Source organism: Strix aluco, chromosome 5 (assembly GCF_031877795.1).
Source record: "Strix aluco isolate bStrAlu1 chromosome 5, bStrAlu1.hap1, whole genome shotgun sequence".
NCBI lineage: Eukaryota > Metazoa > Chordata > Aves > Strigiformes > Strigidae > Strix > Strix aluco.
The window spans coordinates 77748498-77766712 of NC_133935.1; the positions used below are offsets into that span (position 1 = coordinate 77748498).

General features: G+C 36.6%; 1 protein-coding gene across 1 annotated transcript in view; it reads right to left on the bottom strand.

The window, feature by feature from the left end:
• HGF (hepatocyte growth factor) overlaps positions 1-18215 on the bottom strand; it is a 60789-nt gene that overhangs the window by 14638 nt on the left and 27936 nt on the right. The window contains exons 7-11 of the mRNA XM_074827911.1: positions 15460-15578; positions 6530-6704; positions 4421-4548; positions 2811-2913; positions 700-839 (exon numbers count right to left, since the gene is read on the bottom strand). Of these exons, the coding sequence (XP_074684012.1) occupies positions 700-839; positions 2811-2913; positions 4421-4548; positions 6530-6704; positions 15460-15578 (665 nt within the window). The remainder of the gene's footprint in view (positions 1-699; positions 840-2810; positions 2914-4420; positions 4549-6529; positions 6705-15459; positions 15579-18215) is intronic.

An 18215-nucleotide genomic window follows, 5' to 3' on the forward strand; every position in this document is an offset into this window, starting at 1 on the left:
GATTTAGAAATAAGAATTGAAGAGAAAAATTTTGAACATAAAAGTGAATTTCACACTTTTCAGAATAAATCTATATTTTTCCACCTAATGTCAGTTTAGTACTGAATTTTAATTTTGTTTATTTAAGCTATTTAGATTTTAACATGCAACTTTGGAAGAATGATGTTCTTAGTTCTTGCCAGGAGTTAAGTCATCCTGTAAACATCCAGAAGCAGAATCTAATCTATATAGCACATATACACTTCAGCATACATATAGTGAGTTATCCTAACTTTACAAAGTAGTATAGGTCACATAAAAAGACTATGCAGCTTGTAGCACAGAAGATAACTGTCCCCGGGTTTCTTGAGGCCACAGTCAGCATTCTGACCACTAGACAATTCTTTGTCTCTGTCCAGCCCTCATTCAATAGCTAGATCTGCTGGAAAATGTTTGACAATCTGTAATAACTCTTTTATGCTCCTGCTGCATAAATAAGCCTTGAAATCTCCAAGCTGGTCAAGGAAAAGGACCCCTTGTTCATATATTGCATAAACAACTTCTGTCCATTCATTCTCAGTCATGCACAATTGATTCTTTATAGAGTTACACACTTTCTGTTGCCACAAGTGACAATAGAAAGGTATGCATGCACATGTGACACCATGGCTTCACTGGGACTGTGCAGTTGACAATGCCTGAGGCATACCAAGTACTCACATCGAGAAATAGGACAGTAATCCCAGGGAACAAGAGGATCATCTGTGTAACACCAGGGACCATGAAAATCATCGTCTGGATTGCGGCAATAGTTTTTCTTCAGTTTACTAACATCTGGTTCTCTGAATATTTGTATATGCCTACAGGGAAAAAAAAATTCAAAGTGCTGAAAAGCTTTATACTATAGCCCAAATTTCCAAAGGTTAAATGTTGCTTTGCTCCACATTGTAATATTAGCTGATTGAGAAGTCTACAGGTCAGGGTTTAGGGCTGGTTAAAATCAAAGGGAAGATGAGACCCAAATATTTGCTGGATCTGGGTCCAAGTTTCCTCTGGTTGGTATTTTAAGCACGGTGTCCACTGGACAGCTGGGAGGTTTCTAGATCTCCTGCTTGAGCTAAAATCCCTGGATACCCTCAGGAGGTATTGTTGCACTGATTCGAAGAGTGTCTGTCTTGCCCTCAGCAAATTTGCAGGCCTCTCTGTCATCACAGGTACCTTCTCCCTGAAGATTAACAGGTAGCACAAGGGAGCACTGAACCTGCAAAGCAAGCTGAATCTTAGACAAAGGAAAGAGAAACACAAGAAAGTTAACAAGACTGAGCAGCAGGCAAGGAGAAGGATGAATGGTTCAGACAGACTGCGGTGATAAGTCATCTAACTTGCAGACCTATACGAGGCATTTTAAAGGTGAAATTTTGGAGTGAAAATCTGAAGCAGAGAAAGCTGTTTATTTCTGACTTGTCAGACAGAAGCATACAGTCTTCCTTAGTTATACCTACACTGCTCCTTTATTTCATAACCAACTGCTTGTAACACACCCATAACCAGAGTAACTGCTGAAGCGAGACAGATAACTCCCCAAAGGAGTTTCCAGATGGAAAATTTGTGGAAGAGAAAAAAGGCTAATCTGTGCTCAAGATTATATGAATGTAATTGCGTCAAGCATCCAGTAGGTTCAAACTGTCTCGTTCACAGCTATTTGAAGACTTAGCAGAGCTCTCAGAAGTCATGATCTTAAACCTCTGCCTCTCTTACATGGACAGTAAACTGGAATATGTATGCTGTCTCTCACCCTGTGTGGGGAAAGCCACGTACAGTCTAGTTGGTGGTTCCAGACATTGCCACTGAAGTCTGCCTTTTGCTTACAGCTTTCCCAAAGGTTAATTTACTGATTTACACACCTTCACCTGACTGACCATCAAGTCAGCAGCAGGAATCAGGGACAGTGGAGAATGGCTAATATTGGGCACTATGACTGTGGTGATCATGAACACTAATTCAGCAAGTACCAAAGGTAGCATAAACATAATCCCATCAGCTTCAGAAACTTAAAGAAAATTAAGGGAAAACTATTTCCATCTGGGCCACTAATTGTGTGATATCTCATACATAGCAAAATTTGTGATGAATCTCTTTGTATGGTACCTGGCAGTCATTGCTCATGTCAGTCCTGACATTTATTAATCTACTGTTCTGAACCAACAGAGACAACACTGAGGATCCTGGCATGACTGAAAAAGTCTTGGAAACACAACTTGTTTTGTACTTATTGCTGATTCATTTTTACTTTAACAAATAAATTAAACTAACTTGCCATTTCCTCTACTTGAATATGAAGCTAAAGTAGTGATAAACAACAGAAATTGCAAGTTGCTTTAACAGCGTTTGATGTCAGTGTCATCAGATCGTAGACTCAAGATTCAATTTCAGGCTGCAAGGGACCTTAGGTGGTTTCAGGTCCAACTCCCTGTTTGAAGCAGCATGAGCTATGAGATCAGATGGTGAGATAATGATTTCCCGCTTCATTCCTGCTATACTTTCATAGAACAAAACTTTCAAGGACAAATATGGGGTAAATCAGGCCAGTAAACTAAACACTAAGAAACATCCCAAAGCCTGCAATTAGTGGTTAGCCGAAACAAAGACATGTTGTGTAATATATTTAAACACCAACAAAAAAAAAAAAAATAAAAAAAAAGAAGATACGAAAAGCTCCAGGGCATAAGGGGCTATTTTAGAACCACTGCAGAAGAAAAAGATATGCCGTCTGGAGGCAGTATTTAACCAGGACTCACTGAATCATCCCTTTCTGTTTCATATGTACACACCTACGTAAGTCTTCAATATTCTTGTCCCATGTGGAGCAAGGTAGCCCAAATCTTGTCTTGGAGAGATTCCCCATGTAACTCTTGCCATTGCCACGATAACAATCTGAATAAAGAACATTGAGACAAAAAGAAGTGGAGGGTGATTGTACAGGTATTGAAAACTCTTCCATCAGTAATCCAAACAATTAATCCAAATAATTAAACCCAGATGTGTTTAAACCACAACACAAGTAGAGCAAACACTATACACTATAAATCAGACAACTGTATAAATCATGTCAGAAAGAAAATGGTAGAACGTTTTCAAATTTAGATACGTAATCTGCTTAAGGCCTTCATTCTCAACACAGTACCATTTTAAATTTTGTCTTACTTAGTAAAACTGGGAAAACTTCATTCATAAATAGTCAGTTTATGGTTAATTTAGAAGGGTCACATAGAATATTCTAAAAATTGTCAGGTGCTCTATTATACAAAAGAAAGCAAAAATTCCCACCTGTTCTTCCCTCCTGAAAAAACACGCACTATTAACCTATTTGAATCAACTTACCTTTGTGTAGATTCTAGATACTGGCAAGAGTATATAATTCTAGACTTAAGTTCTACTTTGACAAAATGAAAAAATCAACATGACTTTAATTTTAATGTAATTCAAAAACTTGCCTGTTCACTCCAGCAGAAGTCATGTTTAATTCATAAGCCTTTATCACAAGCCTTTCTGAGACTTTTCAAGAGGATTGTTTAAAATGATCACTACTATGAAGACTTTTTGTATAAAGCATTTAATTTCATATTCATCAGTATTTTTACTTCTTGATAATTGATACTTTACAAAAAATACAGAATGAAAGTCAAAGTTTAACCCTTTCTCTAACATAACTATTGCAACTGCAACTCTTTCAGATTTTAAGAGAAAAAATGTCTAAAGTTTAAAGGTGGAGATCTTAATGCAGCCTGATGTAAAGTCATAGGTCTGAGGTCTGAAACTCACTTTATACTATGATTGATATCAGTTCTCAGGATGCAATAATACTCCTTAGAGTAATACCAAGACCCCATGGGAAAAGCAACATTCACCTGAAGACTCAGTGGACTTTACAGGCAGAGGTAACAGCCTGAAGCTAAGAGGCTCTATGGGAAGTCCCATATGTTTTTTTCAGCTCAACTCCTTTTAGACAAGAGAGTATATGGAAAAGTTAAATTTTTTAAAAACTTGCTTTTGGTGGCCTCATATGCAATTATAAAAAAACTGTAAACCAAGGAAATCACCTCAGCTCTGGTAAAAGGTCTTTCAAACTAAGAAAGGTAAAACAGTGGAGCAGATCTCCAGCTAATATAAAATGGCACACAAATTCACATTGTATAAAAATCAGATCTAACAGTAATTTTTTGCTGCATCTTTCCCTGCTGGAATTGAAACATGAACTGAGAAATTAATCTCATTTACACCATGATGAATCCCAAGTATGCAAATAAAGCCAAAACAGAACTACACAGGTGTAATACAAATGTACTGAGAGAAACTTTTCCAGTTTTCAAGCCTGCTTATCTGCTGTTTGGAACAGTATAGCGTTCACTTAAAATCACGTTATCGCCCTTCCTTCTGTTACCTTGTTCATTTGATACATCACACTTAGGAATCTGGGAGCAATAACCAATACGGATGTTTGGGTCAGTGGTAAAACACCAGGGTGATTCAGATCCATCTGGATTTCGGCAGTAGTTCTCCCTCAAATCCCTATAAAAATAAATATGTTAGCTCACAGCAGGGATAATCTAAAATCACTGATGCATTCTATTGCTTTTTATTATGAATTAGCAATCATATAGGCTCCTTAAGGTCTGTATGTTACTGATCAGTGTCAAGTGCAAGGAGATGAGGAGCCAGTAAGAACACAGTGTCCAAAAAAATGTAACAATTGTAATAAGAATATGGTTATGGGAATTCATTTTCAATGGACATATGTTTTGACTGGATATAAGATTTCATTTGAAGATTAACAATATTTTCAAAATAGCTTATTTTTTTCAGGATTCTCCATCAAAATTTGCATGCAAGTTGTCATAGGATACACCTGCAATCCATTACAAGTGCTTTTAAACACAAACATTACCAAAGTGCTTAAAATTCCCTGTACTTTGAATGGTTCTGCTTAGTTTAGAGAAACAGAGTCCTGTAGACTGTCAGCAATTCATTTAAGAAACTGAATCTTGGAATATAAAAAAATGTATGTAGAAATTCTATACAGCTGTTACCTTTAAAGTAAGAGTTAGTCACAAGGGAACATCTTTAAATGTCTATTGCAGCTTGCATGAAATAGCCAAACCTTTTAAATGTAAGTTTTATTTTCCCATCTCCTGAGAGCTGTTGCCATGATCTCCATATTTCACTGTATTTTTCCATCTGCAGCACTTACTGATAATAGACTATGGGAAGAATGGGCCTAATACTGTATTTCTTGCTCATGTGAGTTTTGAACTGTTGTCCCAGCAGTTCTGTTGATTTTAATCAAGCTATTGGCCTGAATAACCACTATGTTCTCAAGCACTGGCTAATAAGCAGTCCTAGTATTGTGAGCCCCTCTACACTGCTAGGAACATTGTTAAAACTGCACAAGTGCACTATTCCTGTAACAGTGTTACTCAGATACAGCGTAAATTGTTTTAAGTGGCAGTTTGTCTGAGAAAAACCTGTAGGATCAGGCTCAAGCACTAACTTCCAGGTAAATTCAAGGTGGTCCTGAGACTGGCAGAGGAGTCTCAGGCTCGGTTCTATTTTCCATTACAATGATGATACGTTTTCAGTAGATGTGTTACAATTCACAGTATTTGATCAATAAACTGAATAATAGTAGTGAAGTGTTTAAGACAACAAACCTAACTGTTATGCTCAAACAAGCTTTTGTTAGGGAGATAATCTGAACTCAGACTGGAATCTTTTCTTTACTTTGAAAGATCCACATTATCAAATTCCAGCACAAGCCCAGATTGATATTTAGCCATCAATAAAGACATTTAGTACAAACTGGGCTTTGGGTCCATCTTGGTCAGCTAGGTTTCCTCTATGCTCAGTGAAAAAAGAACTGAAAGAGTATGACTAAGGTAACTGCCTAAAATAAGTAGATTATTCACATCCTGGGAATTTATGAACTGTACAGAAAGGTTAGATGACTAGTGGTCCTTCAAGTAAAAGCAGTCCTATTCATGCAAGTACGTTTAGTAATGAGACAGAAAAAGGATTAAAAAGATAGAAAACAAGTATTCTCAAATATTATAAATGTCGAGTATTGCCAAGGAGATTACACTTAGGTAACATTTAGGACATATTAAATTAAAGTCAGTAAGCAAACTGCAAACAAGTACTTACCTCCATGAAAGAAAAACAATAGTAATGTACTAGCACTATGGGGATTCAGGTCCCAGTCTGGAAAACTTCCATATATTTGACAATCAATTAAATTGGTGAATACATCCTTGAAGAAAAAGTTTATAAAAACCCCTACAGTTTCACACAAGTTCATCCAGAACTAATATTTTGAGATCTGAAGAACTGATTTTCCCATGTTCAAATGGTTTTCAGCATCAACACGTAGAGTGAATGCATCAGGTCGCAGAGCAGGGACAGGGATCCTAAGGTCCACTTTGGTGGCATGTATTTCTAAATATTTGAAAACTAAGCTCTTTTCCCACTGCAGTAATATCCATATGTCTCTACTCACTTGCACTTGAAGTTCTCAGGAGTGATGTTGTGCTGGTGAGGAAACTGGGAGTCCCACCGCTGGCACTGGATTCCACTCCATATGGTGTTGGCTGTGCCGCGGTAACCCTCACCCTGTCCCTGAATGCATGTTGACGTCTCAGCTGCTGCCTCTGTGCTGTTCATGGCACTTTCATCTGCAGACCCAGAGAAGAAGTGCTGTTTTATTTTCTTAAGACTGACTCTGGCTTAGGATGTCAGGTTTGAACTCTACATTGTAGTTGAAATTGTAGTAATTGGAGTTCTTTGGAGAAATTGCCTATCTAACGTCTTCTACAGAATACTTTTCTTCACATTCACAACATCCATGAAATCAAAATAGTTGTTAGATCTTATGCTAGTTTATCCACTTGCAGGTGAAAAATCTCAAACATTTAAGAGCTTTTGTTTAGTGAAAGACCTGGCTTATGCTATATCATTGAATATTAGAAGATATTCTTGATTACTCTTTCCAGTTCAGTAAATATTTCTCATTTGCTTAGCTTTACAAGACTGAGTGACCACCCATGTGCTCAGTGTTAAACATGTTAATACATGTTTGCAGGATTAAAAAACAATTGGTTTTCTCCAAAGAATTCCCAGAATATCAAGTCACAGGAAAAAAGACGCAGATTAAAAAAAGAAAAAAAAGATAAATCCTATTATAAAGTAATGTGCTAAATCCTCCTTGAAGTTTCTCTTTTTATGCCTCATATAGTTAGAGGGGGAAAAAAAAAAAAAAAAAAGCACCCAGATTTTGGAAATCAAAGATCAGTATTCTCTACAGAGAGAGACAAATGTTTTAAAGACTAACAAATTCATCAGACTCAAGATCTTTTACAGATGTTGATATACTCTGAATTCAGCCTGGTGTGGGCTGTTTTGAACTAAATTCAGAAAAACAGTGGTTTTTTAAATGACTCATTCACATAACTTAAGAGCCTCTATTTCTTATGCAATTTTCATAATTACAAATTAATGGCACAGATATTGCATCAGATATATACAAAAAAATACAAAACTAAATACACTACAGTAAGAGCAGCACTTCTGCAATGTCCCAGAAAGCTCCCAACATAATATTTTTGTAAGTAACTGCCCATCTGTTGGTAATTGCTATTGCTCACAAGACTAATTTTATTAATTGCTTGAAAATATTAGTTCCCAGCAGCAAGTATGTTAATAAAGTTTTAAAATTAGTTTTCTTCAAATGGTCAGTGATTAGAACAATATTTGCATGTTATTCATAATATAGTACATTCTAGGTAACTTAAGCCAGTTCTATGAACTTGCAGAAAATATGGATCTTAAGGAAACCAAATGTCATAACAGATGGATTTGTCTGATTTGCTGTCTAATCTTTGACGTTAAAGATCACTTTCCTGTCAGATGATAACATCAAGTTGTGCAGTTGAATTATACATTTCTCTATGCTGGAGAAAATTTCCCTTTTTCTCTTCATCTGGTTAATGTTTTTACATCAGTGTTTCACAGTCAAATTAATTTCCTGTCCTTCCATAAAATCATTTTGTTGAACATTCCTTCTTATACATCTACAGATACACAGCTCATCGCTAAATCTTATGCTATGTGTCTGGACAGTGACCTCTATCTGTAGATCAGATTTTGCAATAATTTGTCCATGTCAGAATATTCTATTTAAAGGAACCAGACAAACTTAACTTTCACATTGTGATAAATACTTGCACAGCCAAGCCACTACTGGGAAGACTTACATTATAATGGGTAAGAGAGAAATTATTTCAAAATCTGCAATGTGTGATGGATTATCTGCTACTACAACTTTGTGGCAGCTCTCAGTAAGAATTCTAGTGATGAAAATGATCACTAAAACATTTTAATTTGAATTCATAAAGCAATTCTATCATTTCAAAAGGTCCACAGAACCCTCCACAAACTCTTCTAGCTATACCACCTGCATTTCCTACAAATGTCTACTTTTACAACATGAAAAATGAGACTCAGAAAAATTTCTGAAATTTAATTCTGAAATTCTGAGGGCTTGTGCCCTCAGAAACATCCTCTCCCATTCTGGCTGTTGAGTCTCACAGAAAGCTCAAAAATTATCAAAAAAGGCTCAAGAAGCTGGTGATTTCCATAAACAGGCATGATGGGAACAGTCTCCCTGTTAATGTTAATGAAAGGTGGGCTGGATGCACACAGGGACATGCAAAATCTTGAGCAGCAGTGCCTGCCTCATCAGGCATTACAGAGGTGTTCTGCAAACTATAAGGCAGCTGCCAAACTCTAAGAAGTGCCCAGGTTAAGCCTACAACTTAAATAGTTATCTCTGTTCAGTACTGATCTTGTTCTTGAGACTAGTTATTCTTGTCACCCACATAGCTAATTATCTAAAGTTTAATACCTCTGAGCATGAACATCAGATGTGCAGAGCACTGGTGAAAGAGTCCTGAGACCACACTTACCAGTTCTCTTACAAGGTGGAAAAAAGATCAAGCTAAAAATCAGTGAGACTGAATTCCCATCCTTATCCTAGCAATTCCTCTGAAATATAAATTAAGACCTGCAACTCCAAGGGCTTTTTCCAATGAGAAAGACATTATGAATTAAGTTAGAAGATGAATTTAAATTCAATAAGCAATCCTTACTATGCAGGCAGGTACTTTAATTTTGTATTAGAAGTATTCTTTTTTTTGTTCCGGTTCAGGTTTTATAGTTCTGAACTGAGATAAAAAGTACTTTTAAAGGAAGATCACACAAAATACCATCTTATAAAAGACTATTTATTATTGATTAATTGTCACTTCTTATTCCTGTATGAAACTTCATTATGAAAAGAAGAATTTGGTAATTGTCTAGCAGCATTTTGCTACTTTTAAATTTTGCTGTAATCTTTTTTTTGTATTCTGAATAACTCAAATTAACCATGTAATTCAGATAGTTACTTGAGGATTTCCTGTTAGTAGTATTTCCACCTTCACGTGTTCACTGTGAAGTCCTCAATGAAAGTGCAATAATGCAAAGGTGAGTTTTTTTCCAATAAAACCCTCCCTATTTTGATACTTCAGAATATATATCTTTATTAATAAGGGCCAGCTCATACATTCATAGATGCTTAAATAAAGAGAGGAAACATTATCCAGGGCTTCATGTGTAAAGCCACAGATATCTTCTCAGTTCTGGTTCTCACAGTAATGCCAGCATGAGGGAATCAGCAGGGACCTTGAGTCATTCTACAGCTGAAGTAACCAGTTAGAATACTATTTTTGTCTTTAATCCAAATGACCCAGAAGAAAATCCTGCACAAATTTGAGGTCAATGGTGAAACTCCTACTGACTTAAAAGAAGGTAGGGATTTTGCTGGAGTATTCATGGCCTTTCATGGTAATACTATCTATGTATTTTTGGAAAAAGGCATAATTGGAAAAGAAGCAGAGTCCAAAATTATTGCATCAGGAAAATTCCTACTTTTGCTTATATTGTTGCAATGTGTTTCCTAGTGTGTCAGTCAACAATAGGAAATATGCCCTGATTTGTAACAAAAGATTTTAAAAAGTAAATTTTAAAAGATGTGCCTAACTCAGTAAAGAACACAGCAAAGTCCTCATTAAACACAATCCATGCAATTCTGAAAATGTCAGTAAGAAACTTGAGTGACATTATGGGGAGAAGCTGCACATGCTCAGTTACAGTGCCTCCAGATATCCCTACCTCAAGCAATATGATCTACAGTTCTGGGCAGTATGATAGCGGCAGTTCTTTTCTTTCCATGTGTTTCCGTTCTTCTGTTTCCATGTTTTTCCTTCAATGTATTATCATAGCACATTAAGCATGAAAAAACCCAGAACAACATTGATTTATAATGGTTTGGGTTTTTCTTCAGTAAAAACATATGAGAAAGTGAAGAAATAAATTAGACCCAAGCTCAAGAATCACAGTACTGAAAAACTCATTGTCGCCTAAAACCTCCATACCTACAGTTCATTTGTCCTTGAGCACAGAGAGATCTTTCTGGGTTGTTCCAATATCTACAACTACTCTTTAAATCAAACAATTTTTAGTTTAAATCCATAAAAAAAGAAATAATCTGTATCTCTGCAGGTTCAGAACTCTTAAATCTCACTTTCGAAACTATCATAGAAATGAAGAAAAGGATCTGAGAAGGATCCTTTTTGAGGAAATGTAGATTAAGCCGTTGCATTCATAACGAATGCTGGACCTCTGCTGTGCCTCCTTGTGAAGTGAGGTGGAAGGTAACACTTTATCAGCTACTAAACATCAGTGTCTCTTCACTGTCTCCTTTCTATAAACATCTTTATCTTACATAAATATTAAGCTTAAACTGAGTGTCACATTTATTTGTTTACATACTATGATTTAACAAATAACTCTTTAATCAGAACTTCACACTCAAATGGGCAGTTGAAATCTCTGCTTTTAAAGAATGAATAATCTAATATTGGTGATTTTTTACCTTCCCAAAAGTTGTAGGCACATTGTAACGGTTCATTTTACACCTAGATTCTCAATTTTTTTCATTACTTGCTCTTTCCCATCAAACCGAGACCCTTATTGAATAGTCTCAGGGTTTTTTGGGCACCAGTCACTCCTGCCTATTGTCTATGAGTACAGACAGAAAAGGCTAAATCTGTGGTAAAATCAGCTGGGTTGGTTGGAAATCAAGTAGGCAGCACTCAAACACTGTCCTTACCATAATAATTCCATACACCTCTGCAGCTCTTGAATGACTGACATGTATAGCTTCATTTCTGGGCCTCAGCACCTCTCTCATAACCCTATAGCTCATCCACAGAAGTGCAGCTATCCTTTTTTCTTTTTTATTTTTAAAGCAGTCTTAGCTCCCCACTCCTGTCTTCCCTGTAGTCCATGTCCTCATTCATGCCAAAGTAACAGTAATTTTCTTTTTTCATATTTGCTGTCAGCATTTCCATTTCTTCATTACATCCTATACTTCTTTATTGCTGTTATAGTTGTCCTTTTATCCTCTCTTCTAACTAAAAATTTTCTCAAGCCAAAACCACAGACACATATGTGAGCAACTTCAAACCAATCCTGGGGTCCCTGAAGTCTTAATCCATATCCAATTTTTGCAGCTTGAGCCATCTCTAATCCCTAATTGCTCCTGTCATCTCTTTCTCACAGCCCTGGCTGTAAGCCACAATGTTTTATGCTGCCTTCTGTGCTTGGAAATAAAGTTACAATGCCCTCCTGTCTCTTCAGTCTTAAAAACATATTTATTTTCTGAATGCTTCCTTCCAATGACTTTTTTGCCGAAAATTTTGTATATGAGCTGTTGTCAGCATTTTGGCTATAGAGCATACTAGCACTCATGACATGAAGCAAAAGCCACAAGCAGCATGCTGCCTTGTGGTCACTTCCCCAAAGAGAGGACACCTACGTTTTTGTATACAGTCCAAAGACTTGCATTTGCAAAGCATTTTTTCTAATTAGTATTTCTTGTAAAATATATAAACAGTCTTCAGCATAGGAATTAAAAGCCTGTGTGAGAATCCAAACCACAAAGCTATAAAGACATATAACTCATGATGTTCTCTTTTTAGTGTACTGAGATTGCACACAGCCACAGCTTCAGAAAATGGAGCAGCCACTGAAACCCAGAATGGTCAGTGTTTTGGGCTCCCTGCTAGGAGGTGGGAAAACAGATTTTCTATGTCCCTCAAGAAAGACAGAAAACTGAAAACAGGGCTTTGATATTTTGTGTTCATATTCTGGCCACCAAGCTGGTGATACAACAGTAATATCAGTAACAAATTCCCTCTCTGGGTTATAAAGGAAAGCACTGAACAGCATCACATCTTATATAGAGGGCAATGCCGTATGTCTGTGCTAAACATCCTTTGAAAATATCCGCTGAATTAAGCACTTTCAAGATCTTACTTTTGTATTCTTCTCATATACATTGCTTCAGTAATTTCGAAAATTCTATAGTTTTCTGCAGTGAAAATACAGTTTTGCATGCGAAATTTTCACTGATCTCAATATACTGAAGATGAAGGAAAGAATTTCTAGTTAGTTAGTCAGCTTTGGCCTCGAAATGAGACAAAAGGCTTTTATCACAACATTAAAATCATAACATTATGAGGGTTTTTTAAAAATTCATTTTGATGATTACTTTTTCTTCAGGACTCTAATGGTGCTTGCGTAGACAAAGGTGACATTACAGTAGTTTGCAGATCTCCCACCCTACTATTTTATAAAGCTTAGGCCAGACTGTAGATACTGAAAGTTACATGGACTGTAAGCTTACGTGACCAAGAAAGCCAGATGTGAATCCTCAGAACATGAGCTGACACATCAGCTCAGGAAATGCCAGAGAACAGAGGTTTATAAAAGTTGTATTTGTGAAAGGCAGCTGTAATGTAGGAATATTATATTTTTTTGGTAATAAAAACACTTCTGCTGGGGGAAAACAACAGATCTAGTAAATTACGTGTGATTCATATATTATCTAATAATTAGAGAAATGTAGGAAGCACTGTTTAATTTAAAAAAAAAAAAAAAAAAACAAAAATAAAATTAAACCAAAAACACAAACCAAAAATTCAAAACAACAACCACCACCCTAAATTAATGAATTAACTAAAAAATTGGAGAGATGATTCAGTTACAGAGCTAAGCAAGACTCTTTACAATGGGGAAAGACTGAATTTTCCCATTATCAAAGATTATCAATACTCTAGATACAATTACATGAATTAGTACTGTAGTTCACACAGAAGACTTTCAACATGGGTGTGACTTCACGGGTGCCTGATGCAAAACAAACAGTAGTCCTGTTAAGTTGCTTCTGTCTCTGGAGAACCTAATTACAGACATTTCTCAAACTAACAGATTAACCTCACTTTTATACAGTGGAATAATTTTGCTAATTTTAACTACCTTATAGTGGATTTATGATAGTGCAGAATAAAATCAAATATTCCACATCAGGAAGTACATTAAGAGTATTCTTGCTCAACCTTTGGATTTCAAACAATTGACTAATTGATGAGAAGTGACTGACACTGCGAGACATTGCACTGACCTACGCCGAGAACAAGCAAGGAGAGAAAATTCTGACCTATTGGTAGCAGAAGCAGAAAACATGGCATAATTTGGTTTGGTATAATTCTAAGCGAAGATGAAGAATCCCATGCTTCCCCTTTAGGTAGCAACTGCTCAAACATAAAGGTTCATGCCAGAGCAATTCCCTCTTCTCACCTTCTTGCCAGTATTCATATATAAGATAAAATTCTAGGAAAATACAGGATTACATTGTGGAAACAGACTTTTTGTAAGATCCACTACTGTCTCTATTTTATCAGGATTTTAGATACCCCAGTAATGGTTTATTTTGGTTTTTATAATAGCAACAAGAACAAAATACAGAGAACCCTGAAAATTAAAGAGTCGTTAAAAATCATTCTTTTTATGATTTTTTTTTTTATCTTTTTTTCCCTTTTTAAAATTCTCACATAAATCCAGTTCCAGGTGAGCTTTATTGTTCTTTTTAATAGAATTTATTTTCTTCTTCTATCCTACTCTCAAGAGAGCCAAATGAATTTTACAATGACATAAGCCTACTGAAGTGACACTTAGAGCTAGATGAAAAACAGAGAGTGGTTTCAAGGATTTTTTTTTTTTTTTTTTAACACTTAATTTTGGTCAAAATTGAAGCAGGACAACAAAGGAAACTGAGTTTCCAAAACTGCAGATCTAAGAGAAACTGACTTTCTCATGAGCTAACATGACACTGAATTTCACTGAGCAGTTTTAGAAGCTTCCCTTTGACTCTACTTCATGGAAAATACAAAAATACTGCTTTCCCTTTTCTGCCTGTATACCTTAGGGCTCTGTCACAGGTCTGGGGCACATGAAGCTGACAGTCTTATAAAGTATGGGTTCAGTTAAAGTCATGCCTTGTTTCAGAAATTGACTTTATTCCCAAGATGTTATAAGCAAAGTATATTGAGTAAAGAGAATACAAAAAATCTGCTGAGATATTATGAGACTTCCTCTAATATCATGCTTGTGCATTGATTATTTCACATGTTGTCTGTTCACTAAGGGCAAAAAATTGGACTCCAAATCTCGTAGTGAGAAGTATGGGAGAATAGAGAGGACATTATGTACTGCTCATTTAAGATATCTAATTATCAGTAGAACAAAGCTGTCAGAGCTATCACCAAAGTTAGAAGGATCTGAGCTTTGAAGATAGAACATGCTGCAGAATGCTCTAAAAACACTGAACTAAAGCATCTCAAAGTGGACATCCAATATTTGTGTACCTTAATGTTGCTTTGATTCAATACCCTGTCTGTAAAGTGAGGACAACAAAAACTACCATCTTGTAGTTGACAGATTAAAAGAAATTAATTGCCTGTGGAGTGCTTTGATACTGTAATGCTGAATATCACAGAGAAACCCACAAGGTAATTAATAATTCTGTCTCCAGTGCAAGGCTGAATAGTATGCAGGAACTGAGACCTAGAATGGCACAATGTGCAAGAGGAAAACAAAACGATGAACAGTCATTGACAGAGAGAGCACTGAGTAGGGAAGGTGTGCATGCACCTACTCCCAAACTGTAATGCAGATGCCCAGCATGGCCAAACTAATACTGTATATGAGATCTTCATGATGATGTTGCCTCACTTTTTAGTTCTTGATTTTCCTACATTTTATTTCAATTTCCTGTATGTAAGATATTCCCGTGCTAAGTAACACACAACTCTTTTATTTCTTGTCCAGATTAAATATAATGTCTTTATAGGAGATCCTCTTTGAAAGTGATGTTTTAAAAGTCAGTGAAGCACAATGAATGAACTAGCTCTGCTCCTATACTGCTTGAACTATCTGAGTCCAGATTTTGGAAAGGAAAAGGAAGTAATAAATTTTGCTTGAACTCACCACACGTTTTAATTGCACAGAACTCCCAGGGGGTGTTAGGGTCAAGAGTGTAGCACCATGGTCTCAGCTTGCCATCAGGATTGCGGCAGTAATTATCATCAAAGCCCTTGTCAGGATATCTGCAAACCACAACAAGAAACGTGTCAGGGAAGTCTTCCTGGCAACACTGCACAGGCTTGTACAAGGTACTTAAAGGACAGTCTTCAGCAGAGGCAAACAAGAACCAGTTACCATTAACCTTGGGTCTGATCCTGAGATCCTGAGATTGATGCAGATACTCTTTTAACACTATTAGAAAGTTAATAACATAAAATGTCTTTCCAAATATGCAGCAGAATCAGACCTCCACTGAGGGGATTCCCTGCTGTGCTAATGCACAGGATACCGGATGGGGTAACTCTGCTAATTGCTAAACTCTTGGTCTTGTGTCTGTCAACTGATGACCAGACTCTAAAGCCACTCATTTTTTTAAAACAGCCCAATTAAGTGTGGATTATATAAACACTGCCTGGCATGCTGGTCTTATTAAGAAAACAGGTTCTTCAGTGCAACAGCCCTGAGTTCAAACTGGAAGCTATTTTGAGTAGCTATGTTGCTAATGATAGCTCCATTTTTGTAATAGAGCTTATTCTAGGTCATACCCTCATATTAAGCATTGAGGGAAAAAAGGAGAAAAATAAGGAATTAACTTCCGTCTCACTTTATCTCATTAAGATTTGAAACTGTTGTGCCATTTAATTGTTTCCATGTTCCTACTGCCATCATTGAACAATCAGACAGATATTCAAGATAAAGAGGTACTTTTGGCATAAATGTGCTATATTAATATCTATAAACTTAAAGGGAATGATATAAATGCATACTTTTTTTTCCTCCTGTGAATACAAATTGTCTTGGTTTTCCAGTTTTATTGAAATGTGTTTGTAAAAGAAACAAAAAATAGATTTGCCCCTGAGGGAAACATGAAAAGTATGTAACAGAACAATAAAGTTAACTACCTGGGAACCTGAACACATTTACAACTGCAAGCAGATGTGTTTCTCACAAGCAGAGGAAGGTATGATTTACAAGCCTGTGTTTTTGCTAGGATGCTTTCTCTGTCAAACAATCATCCTAATTTTGACTCATGCATTTGCAACTTGATCTCCCATTCCTTGGGAAAAATCAGATTCCTTCATCTATACAAGGGACAGGGACAGCGTTAAAGTAGAATTTAAAAAACAAAACAAAACAAAACAACCACGTCAAACCACCAAAACCACCAAGGAGAAACCTTACAAAACTGAAAATGCAAGAGCAGTCAAGAATGTGGTAGTTTCAGATCTAGCAGGAGTACCTTGTTTCCTGCTACACAGAAGACAAACTGTAAAGGAAAAAATGGTGTTCAAGGATTTCACAAGAAAACAGTTAATGGGCTAGTAATATAGCAGAAAACAAGGTGTCTTTGGCCACCCAGTAAGTACAGTGATGAGCTTTGATGTCAGCAGCACATGCTCTGTGTCATGTAGCAATGGAGAGTTAGTTCATGGCAGTACCCAGGAACCAAGGTGAGTCCAGGAATGCCAAGGTATCTGCAGTCATAGCTCCCAAAAACCATTCAAAACAACTGGGGATATAAAGAACCCACTCTCTAGAAGGCAAGTGTCTTTCATAGCACTGAATGCTCTGTCTTTCCTAATATTATATGATATGTCCCCACAGTATGCCAGAAATATGTTGTTTACTAATTAAAACTTAAGTAGAGATATAACAGTTCTTTCAGGATCAAGCTTTGAGTGTCTTTGTGGGATGGAGTAGTGTTCATGAACTATATCTTTCCACCTACTATGTCTGTGTGCCCTTTTCTAGAGCAACAACAGCCTTCCCAGTCACTGGTTCTTCCCACAATATTCAGGCATGCTTCTGCCTTCCTTCATATCCAGCAAACAACAGTTCCTCAGTTCCTATAGAAAAGGCCAACTAACACCTTTAAGACACAAATATTAGGGATGAGATAAACACCAGGGCTTCAAACTGTTCCACACAATTCACAGTGAGACTATGGAGGATTCCCTGAGAGCTCATCCCTTTGCTCTGCACACTCCTCCTTCCCCAGAACACTTGGGCACAGATATCTTGCTGAGACCCAACAAAGAGCCCGAGGTTTCCAAGATCTTTCAGAGCCCTACATATTTCTTTTTTTTTCCCCCCTGGAACTGCAGTAGCTGTACTTCATTGCTGAAACTGAAATGAAACATTAAGATACACATTTGGTGTCAAAATCAATACTTTTTTCCAGTTTCTCGGGTAGGGGGAAGAGTGTTAGATGAAGAGATAACATTTAGTCTCTTTGAAGAGACAGATGTTGTTTTCTAGCTCTGCTTGAACTACACTGAATCTTAGTGTCTTAAACTCTTCACCAGTATTTCTTTTCCCTTTTCATTTTAAAAGATATGCAGGACTGGAAACTTGATTTTGTATAAAGTGCATTTTCATACAAGAGATATAAACCAGAGTATTTTAATAAAAGGATATCTCCAGTTATTCAACACTTATACTACAACTCTACTTTCCTCCAAGAAATAAGTACCCATTTTCACCATATATTTGATTTTGAGCAGAAAATATAAGCAGAAGAGGAGAATACTGTTGCCTCCTTATGCTGCTCTAGGCCTATCTAAGTCATTATCCTCAATGATCTCTCTTCCATACTGAGGCATAATCCTGTCCATAAGGAGTACATGAGAGAACTGGAGCTTCCCAATGCAATTCTGCAT